The sequence below is a fragment of the Laetiporus sulphureus genome (assembly GCF_001632365.1).
Source record: "Laetiporus sulphureus 93-53 unplaced genomic scaffold LAESUscaffold_78, whole genome shotgun sequence".
NCBI lineage: Eukaryota > Fungi > Basidiomycota > Agaricomycetes > Polyporales > Laetiporaceae > Laetiporus > Laetiporus sulphureus.
In genome coordinates, this window is record NW_024468587.1 from 114,104 (window position 1) to 122,710 (window position 8,607).

Here is an 8,607-nt window from a genome sequence, read left to right on the forward strand (position 1 = left end):
AGGCGACACACCGCTGTGGTTTGGAGAGTGGGGCCTTCCGACGCAGTTTGATGCAACGGATGCGTTCCTGTACATGTGGGCGGACGCGCAAAAGCTCGCATATACCCAGGGCGCAGGATGGATCGTGATATGCACACGTAGTTCTGGAACTTCAAGGTTGAGCAGTCGGAGCTCGCGGGGAACCTGTCCCGGCAGTGGTGAGTATCGTTTATTTACTCACACGCCAGCATATATTCTGTGGAGAGCTGACTGTATGCGCGCAGGTCTTACATCGAGGGCGTCAAGCTCGGCTACTTGACGCAGAATCCTGCCGACTATCACAATGCCAGCGTATGCGCGCCTTACATCGAGTCTTCCTAAGCGGGACACTCACATCGGGAATGAATTATTTCGGTATTCTATATAAACAAAATGGGATGGGACAATGACTACTGTACATGTGTAGATACTATCACCAGTCAATACCCATGTCTACAGTGTAGTTGAATCACTTACGAATGCTGAGGACGCATCAATTGAAAGCATCGGCGATGTTGAGTATGCTGCTGTTGTCGAGGACGCTAAAGGGGGTCTTTGGACTGCCTGCCTTCTGCACAGTATCTGGAGGGAGGCCGGAGGACCCGACCGCGCCTACCACGCGCATGGCCTTTGCAAGAGTAGGAACCTGAAGATCAGAGCAGTGTTGAAGCGCTTCATCTCACCAGACATAATGGCTGGGGAAGTGGCTTACGGGCATGTATACACTCGACGATACCTTGGACGCGAGCCATAGTACGGAGCTTCATCCTAGATATCAGCGCCACGCAGGAATATCAAGGCAACTCATAACTACTTACGTCGCGATCGACTCCATCACCCGTGTCTCGCCCCGGTCCGCCTCGCCCAGTATACCAGGGCGGAAGATAATTGTGTCATTATAACCGAGCTCGGCGATCTTCTGTTCGGTGATGCCCTTGCTCCTGTATCAACGAAACTCTCAGCGACGCGTGCACCTCAGACTTGGGCTCAAACCGCTGACCTCCAGTAGAAGTCCCAAGAACTGGGGCTCGCGCCGCCAACCTGTGGGTAGGATGGGCGAATTACTACTTCATCAGGAGTTGAGAGAAGGGAGGACGTACGGATACGTAGAGCAGCCGTTGGGGATGCGACGGGTCGTCGGACTTGGCTGCGCGGGCGGCGTTGACGACATATCTAGAATTAATGGCTCGTAAACGTGCTGGCGCCGTTAGGAGAAGCTTGGAAACGCACTCTCTGTCGATCTTGTCAAACGCAGCAGCACTGCCCGCCTTCTTACGCGTCGTCCCCATACTGCAAAGATAATCTCAACATCCATCCGCGTTCACCTAAACTGCGACGTGAGCACAAACGTGATGAAGACCACGTCCCACTTCTTGTCCCTGAAGCCGGCTTCCTCGAGCTTCTCAAAATCAATGATCTTCTGGTCGAGCTTCTCCTTCCCCGTCACGATCTTCTCCGGAGACGTTATGTGCCGCCCATACTCGGACACACTGGCATACTGGGGTGACGCAAGCAGCTCCTGTAGCAGACGCTTGCCCGTCGCACCGGTCGCACCAAGGATTAGAGCATTGAGGCCTGCCAATGTCATGGTCGGCGTCGGTGAACGCCTCCTCTAAATCGGAATATGGTGGAAAACGCACCTGGCATGGAGTCTTTCTGCATGTCTGCGTTGGTGGCCGAGGTCGCTGATCAAGCGAGGTGGCCACCCTCTGATTTCACGTGCGGACGCGTCGCATTGCCATGTGGCGACATGCGGCGCTCTGAGTGTGCGCATTCAATTGCTCTAGTTGGCTATCCGTGTTCTGGTCAATGCTTGCAACTTGCAATTACTCCAGATTCCAGCTTCTGGAACCGGACATACTGTGGAAGTTCAGAGGGCCTAAATAGCGTCGTAGACAAGCAATAACTCAGCGTCGGCACTCCAGTCGGCGACAATGTCTGACTCGGAGTGGGCGGGCGGTGAGCGAGTGCACAACGGTAAACTGATGGCGACCAAAGTCAAACAAAACATCCGAAACGGACTAAAAACAACTAAACTAATTGCGGACTGCACCCGACGCGGGCGTTGACTACCGCGGTTACCAAAATGGGCATGTGGCCCTGCCGAAGGGCATGGCGGGACTGGATGCTCCAACACATACTCTCAGCATGGTGTAAGTAATAGCTGGGATGCCGATGATCAAGGTGTACCATAGGCAGCTAACGGCGGCCACGTTGCATCTTACGTGAATTATCCCGGAATGAAGAAGTTAGCGAGCCTTCCGTGCAGGTGGCCAGATGACCAGCTCCACTGGTCCGATAGAACCACAATGCAACAGCACAGGTCAAAATGCGGTCCCAAGCCGTCATATAGCCAGATGAAAAGGTCAGGTTTAAAAGAAGGTCAACCCGGCAAAGGCTCAGATCTAAAACTGGAGACACGTCAAGAGCTTGATGACGGTAAGACACATACTATAAGGCGATCAGGCTCCGTGATCGATTCAGTTAAGTGTGCGAGTGAACTGCATCAAAGAACGGTGAGAAGCCAGTACTCAGATAACCACTTATCATGATGTTCATTGCTCCCGCGCCACGGCCGTGACGATCCCTTTGCAGATTACGCGGGCTTCTACATAGTCTGTCTGAGTCACAAGGAGGGCAATGCACGCTGATATGCGCGCAGGATGTAATCGAGTGAAGCACGAACGTAATATGCGGGTATACCATACCATGAGCGGCCTTCACTCTGGCGGAGGGGTGAGCAGTGAAGGGCAGTAACGAGGCATTATATGACTGCAGCGACTCACAAGAAAAACAACCAGACCGTCACATCTCCTCATCATTAAAGTTGATATCCTCAACCGGGAAGTCCCCAACCGTAACCCTCTCCGGCCTAACGAACACTCCAAAATTCGGCTTACACGTGAAGTACCGCTCGCCTTGTACCCTACCACGCATCAACACATCAGCCCAAGCACCGTCGACGAGCGCAGCAAACACCACCACTCACGAGCCATCATTCTTCCCAATCGGCTCATCATACTCGATCCCCACCCACACGCCCGTCCGCGCAAACTTAGTCGGGCCCACGAAACGCACCGTCCCGCGCTTATGCAAGCCCTCCTCGTTCGACTCGACCTCGCAGCGCGCGCCGACGGGGATGTTGAGCTGCGACACGGGCACGGACGCGCTCGCCTCGTCCTCCTCCTTATCCTTGTCTGCGAAGCGCCCAATCTTGTGCCGCTGCTTGTATGCGAGGACCGTGTCTACAGAGCCCCAGTTAAGGTCAGCCACGATGTTGGGTGGGGCGAACGAGCAGAGGATGGGATGAGATGGGATAGGCCGAGACGCACCTTGCCGCTGCGCGTACTCGCTCTCGCTCAGCTCAAACTTCTGTACTTGCGAGACGTCGCTGAGCTGTCCCGTAAATGACGTAGACGGATTCGTATCCGTGATCTACACAATAAACGATGCCTGAACGTCCTTCGGCATGCAAGGCATAAGCATCACTCACCTTCAGAACCTGCCAATCCTTCAGCCCATAGAACCCCAACGGCCTATTCTCATCATCCAGCACGACGACCGGCTCCGCGTCACTCTCCACATTGAACACCGCAATCGCCTGGTTCTGCACCGGGATGCCCGTAATCAGCTCAAGCTTCTCCTGTAAACCCCAGTCAACGCCAACGTCAGCGTGTCAACAATGCTACGGTGAGATGAGGAACGCGCCTTGAGCTGCTGGACGGTGATGTGCAGGTCGAAGCGCCGCTCGGAGCGCGTGTCGGGCGAGACGACGAAGACGGTGACTGTGCTGGTCATGTTAATGGTAATGTCAACGTTTAACACCTGGTGCTGGGCGCGAGCGGCTCGCGGGAAGGTTCTGGGAAGATGGAGGTTGCACTCACATCGGCTTTGTCATGCGCATGGTCGTAAATGTGCCTGTAATTCAAGCAACTCTTTCAGAGCGAGAAGCGAAAGGACGGGTGGAGGAATGACTGGTAGGCAATGGCCGAGGGAGACGGGTGGTGCTAGATGAGGAACGCGCAACGCGTCTCGATCAGTGTTTCTCGAGCTCAAGCTCAAAGTGAGCTTGAGCTTGCACCACCATGAATCAATCATCCTTGCCACTACAGCTTACACGGGTATCACCTACAACACTCATATAACAAATAACGACTGATACACGCAGCATCATGCATTCTGCTTCCAAAACCGTTCCCTCCTCCCATCACCGGCCGCTCAGGGTATCATTCCCAGTCCGAAGTCCGGCTCCCAAATATTCAACACCCCATCGTAATGCCATTATACAGTCCATCATGATCCGACAAGTCCCCATCATACACCTCTGGCACGTCCCCGACGATGCACTGCGTGCTCGGGTTGTCCTGGCCAGGACACGCCGCCCACTCGCCCGAGTCCTCGATGTGCACCTCGCCCGACGGATGCACGAACCCGAGGAACATGCCCGGACAGATCGGGATCGGGTCCTCCTCATTGTTGATGTGCGTCACCACGACCGATGAGGCATCAACGTAATTCGCGAAGGCTTGGTTTCCCACCTGCAGATTTTCTCATTAACAACTTCGTAAGAACGTAATGGTGTGATAATTTACCCGAGGCAGCCCGTAGCCGTAGTATGCATAAGAGGCATCTGGGATGTGCAGTGGCAAATAGACCGAGTCGAGCAGCGATATTGCGGCTCCTGTGAAACGGTCAGCACAGCGGCTCGTCCTCGGAAGTATATAGGTGCGTACCGAGTGAATGACCAACAATCGTTATTTGATTTGTCCCATATGTCGACAGAGTCTTCTGCACGGCCGAGAGAATGTCCGTTGCGGTCCTGCAAGGCTAATCAAAATGTGATCCCTCCCGGTTGCATCTGTTGCACTTACTTGGCTTGTGCGTCTGCAAAGCCTTGATCGACCTCAATATCCGAACTCAGCCCGGGGAAAAGTGATGAGTCTGGGTTGACCAGCACGATGTCGCCATCTGTCACGAGAGGCAGGCTGCAGATACGATTCAGCATCGATGGAAGCCAGTACCAAGGGTGGGACGTACATCTCGTCGGGATCCGTGCCCTGGTGAGACACAATTACCGTATCCAGACTCGGGTCATACCCAACAAACCCTGGCCAACCATCAGTACATGCGCGACAGGCAGAACCCCCTCTCCACGTACAATACTGCGTGCTGTCGCCATCGCCTCCCGAAGCTACTGGCTCGAAGTCGGGGTTTGCCTCGCAGTTCGTCCCGCAGTCCCAAACCAACGTCTGCGACGCATTGCAGTAGCCCGTGCTCGCGTACCAAGTATACGGTGTGAACGCCGTGATCTGCGCCTGCGTGAGGGCGGTGATGGACTGCCTCGCCTTCAAGCCGGGCCTGGCCTGTACGGCAGACAGAGCGGCGAGGAGAGCGGCGCCAAGGACGAGAGAGAACATCGCAGCTGTGAGCTCAGAGGCGTCGGCCGCCGGGTGTCCTATGTTAGGGCGGGCAGAAACGCAAGAACGTAGCTAGCTCGACTTAAGTATGAGCCTGTCTGGGTGGCCCCATAATCGGATGCCTGCAGAACCGGCGATGTACGACGTGGACGGGAAAGGGAGGACAGGCCATATGGATCGAAGCCGCACTAGCCCCAGCGGGGCAGCGAAGGCAACACGAGTTGTCATGTGCTCGGTGTCACCAAAGACAGGCTTCGCCACTTCTGCCAAAGTGACCATGAGCGATGGCGTTCTGGTTGTCGATTGGTTGCGCGCCAATTGGCCGCCGTTGATCTTCGCTGTTCCCCGCGCCGTGGGCATTAACAGATATAGTCCTAACGTCAGCGGCCGCTCTGCTGATTATCGCACGCACACTGGTGCCGTCGAGACATCAGCTTAGCATCACGGCGGGAACTACAGGGCATTGGCACACACGTAGGCTGCCGAGGCATGTCCGCGTGGGCTGGTCCTCGCCATATGGAGAGATACGCAACGTTCGTCGCTGGGCTCGTCCCGTATTTGCGCACGTGCGGAGGTGCAATGAGAAATCCAGGTACCTTCGGGCGAGGTTCCGAGCAGGAGCGCCGCTGATGTCTTCTGCTAGGCGAGCGTCAAGAGTGGTCTGTTCAGGATCCCACAATCCACAATCTCTTTCCAAAGACCCGTTCTATTACGGTTTCTCGAAAACCAAAGTCCCATGCCCCGGAGCGGTTGGTCATAGGCAATACGGTATTGTCTTCGCTACGCGAGTCATTTGTATGTTCATAATGCGGAGCTAGAGCATGTGCCCTGCGCAGACGCTCTTGTACATGCCGTTAGCATCACCGTCAGTGACAGCAATTCAGTTACACACCAGAGTATATCCGTCCCGATTGGAAACTCCCACGTCTACTGAATTCCGTAACGGATGATGACATGATATCACCGCTATGTAGGGGCTGGAGCACCGTTAGAGATCATCTGTCTTGGGATACTACTGCCAATACTGCGCAGCAGATATTCGCTTCTCTGCATGTCTGCGATGGGATGCCCCGGTGAGCGAAGGCGACGAGGTCACGCAGAGCGACTCGACCTTTCGTTGAGGTATGCATTCTCGCACACTAAGCGCAGTGCAACACAAGCGGTGAGTTCAGTTTTGCCTGTGCGCCACGAGTCCATAGCGCGTTGTATGCGCGTGTGTACGCGTCTCGACGCGTCCATTTCGATTTGACACGTCCTGCGTGGCCTGGAACGTATCATAACGAGAAATCCACACCTTGTGGCCACGAAAGTCTCATCAACGGTCATCAGGAGATTGCGGCGGAACGTGAGCATTGCGCCCTATTGTCGATCACATCGCAGAACAAACACCCAGGTTTCTAGTAATAGTAGTCGTTTCAGTGTCGCATTGTGGAGGAGGCAAGTGACGCACTCACGATCACATTATGCACATGAGCAGGGACGACAGTTGTTAGCAATGGAGGGGTGGCCGGGGGGGGGTCAATAAAGCCAGTGAAAAGGACTGACTCTACCGTACGCGACCATGGATCCGTGTCATGCCGATGCCACCACCGTCCGTCCCTGCCAGGGACTGGTTCCGTTTCATGCTACGCACGTGCAGAAGCTGCGCCTAGTGAGTTAGCCAAGCGATATTTTGCTCCCTCGAACTGGGACTGCGTTCCTGAACGTCTATATAGCAACTCAAGCAAACGTCGCTTCCAGCCTTTTCGCCAACCTGGCGGCGAGCCGTATGGTCTTCCAGCGCATTAGCGCGTCGAGATAGCATATCCATGCTCTACAGCAGATAAAGGCATTCGGTCTCAGAGTCTGTCTGGAAATGAGCGTTCGGCGAGATGCATCGTAAACCCGACCGAAATGATCTCTCACCAATGACGTCTGGGCTAGGACATGTCTCGGGGTTACTGCGTCTGTAACTCGTCGCAATACCACATGCCCATAGTGAATGGACGACTTTCGGATCTTTCATCAGACCATTGGAAGCAATGCACGTCGGACCACCTCCTCTGTCATGCCGGCCTGGAAGGTTGGAAGCAGAGGAGCTTGACCACCTCCTGCGTTTCACGGGCTTGTCATTCCCACGCACGCAGACCGCACGGTTCCGCCCCGTCTTGCACGTTCTTCAGCGAGCGGTCTCGTCGACATCCCAAGAGACAAGTGAGAGCTACGGGCAAGATCGTCCAGCGTCTGAGACCAGCGGCTATGGGAATGCATCATGTGCACTGGCTGCCGCGTCGATCAAAATCAAACCTGATCGGGATTGGCCTTACCTCTCTGCCACCGACGCACGCGCTCTTCTGCTATCTGCCACAACATCGCACGTCCCTACCTCCTCATGATCTACAGTCGTTGGTTTCTTTGTTCTACACCCGCAGATCAGCCAGCATGCCAGCTCTCGGCACTGCCTGTCTACCGCCACCACCAGTGCTCTTTGCTCGGCGCGAATATAAAAATGTCATGGCCTAATCGCTCTCTTGTTGTTCTCCAGTCTCCCCTGGATTGATTCGCTCCAGTGCTTGCACGCGCGTTAGCTATGGTGCCTTCCTTCGCCCTCGGCGTTGCCCTGCTAGCTGCGCTAGCTGCAGCCGTCCCCGCGCCGCATCTCCAGGTGAGATCGTCCAGCAGAACGATCACCGCGCTCTCCTCCACTGCGACCGCTGCGTTCAGTCCGTACACGTACTACGCCAGCGCGGGCTACTGCTCCGCGTCCGAGACGAGCAACTGGAGCTGTGGGGCGAACTGCGATGCGAACCCGACTTTCAAGCCCGTCGCGTCGGGAGGCGACGGGGACTCCGTCCAGTACTGTGAGTGCTTGGGCCTGTGCTGTGGATGCGTTCGGTAGTGTCTGATGGATCTTAGGGTATGTTGGATACGACCCGACCCTCGATACGGTGATCGTTTCGCATCAGGGAACTGATCCCGACGAGATGTGAGCAGTGCTGCTTTTGTTCGTCGCGGAGGTGATATCTCATCCTGATTTCGCAGCCTTCCGTTGGTCACGGACGGGGACATTATCATGATAAACCCGGACACGACGCTCTTCCCTGGCCTCAGCTCGAGTATCGAAGTGCACCAGGGCTTCGCGGACGAGCAAGCAAAGTGCGCGATCCCATCCTATCATTTACATCGGGTTCTG

The 8,607-nt window shown here is 55.3% G+C and overlaps 5 protein-coding genes across 5 annotated transcripts; 2 read left to right on the forward strand and 3 right to left on the reverse strand.

The window, feature by feature from the left end:
- Positions 1-4: 4 nt before the first annotated feature.
- LAESUDRAFT_665767 (glycoside hydrolase family 5 protein) lies at positions 5-360 on the forward strand (the record flags this gene model as incomplete). Its single annotated transcript, XM_040905207.1, is given in 3 exon segments — positions 5-124; positions 142-197; positions 264-360. Coding segments are annotated over 3 exon segments (273 nt in total), but the record flags the coding sequence as incomplete, so codon positions are not given.
- Positions 361-520: 160 nt separating this feature from the next.
- Positions 521-1,606, reverse strand: LAESUDRAFT_688001 (uncharacterized protein; the record flags this gene model as incomplete). Its single annotated transcript, XM_040905975.1, has 7 exons — positions 521-664; positions 731-779; positions 837-959; positions 1,019-1,059; positions 1,119-1,191; positions 1,249-1,308; positions 1,368-1,606. Coding segments are annotated over 7 exons (729 nt in total), but the record flags the coding sequence as incomplete, so codon positions are not given.
- A 957-nt stretch (positions 1,607-2,563) lies between these two features.
- On the reverse strand, positions 2,564-4,034 carry LAESUDRAFT_732197 (uncharacterized protein). The gene is made up of 7 exons (XM_040910193.1): positions 3,903-4,034; positions 3,727-3,808; positions 3,512-3,661; positions 3,351-3,453; positions 3,008-3,263; positions 2,805-2,944; positions 2,564-2,743 (listed from the first exon to the last, which is right to left on the reverse strand). The coding sequence occupies exons 1-6, from the start codon at positions 3,920-3,922 to the stop codon at positions 2,824-2,826; spliced, it is 732 nt and encodes a 243-aa protein (XP_040758337.1). The 5' UTR covers positions 3,923-4,034; the 3' UTR covers positions 2,564-2,743; positions 2,805-2,823.
- A 243-nt stretch (positions 4,035-4,277) lies between these two features.
- Positions 4,278-5,435, reverse strand: LAESUDRAFT_665785 (lipase; the record flags this gene model as incomplete). The annotated part of the gene is made up of 6 exons (XM_040905210.1): positions 4,278-4,556; positions 4,611-4,699; positions 4,752-4,837; positions 4,890-5,003; positions 5,056-5,125; positions 5,177-5,435. The coding sequence occupies 6 exons, from the start codon at positions 5,433-5,435 to the stop codon at positions 4,278-4,280; spliced, it is 897 nt and encodes a 298-aa protein (XP_040758338.1).
- A 2,569-nt stretch (positions 5,436-8,004) lies between these two features.
- On the forward strand, positions 8,005-8,570 carry LAESUDRAFT_816470 (uncharacterized protein; the record flags this gene model as incomplete). The annotated part of the gene is made up of 3 exons (XM_040914779.1): positions 8,005-8,275; positions 8,331-8,400; positions 8,457-8,570. Coding segments are annotated over 3 exons (453 nt in total), but the record flags the coding sequence as incomplete, so codon positions are not given.
- Between the last annotated feature and the right edge of the window lie 37 nt (positions 8,571-8,607).

Bases quoted from the DNA above. Each gene is read 5' to 3' on its own strand.
- LAESUDRAFT_732197 (XM_040910193.1), bottom strand. From the start codon at position 3,922: ATGCGCATGACAAAGCCGAT. The intron at 3,662-3,726 runs GCGCGTTCCTCA...TGGGGTTTACAG, and splicing joins TCACCGTCCAGCAGCTCAAG to GAGAAGCTTGAGCTGATTAC. The intron at 2,945-3,007 runs GTGAGTGGTGGT...GATGCGTGGTAG, and splicing joins ATTGGGAAGAATGATGGCTC to GGTACAAGGCGAGCGGTACT.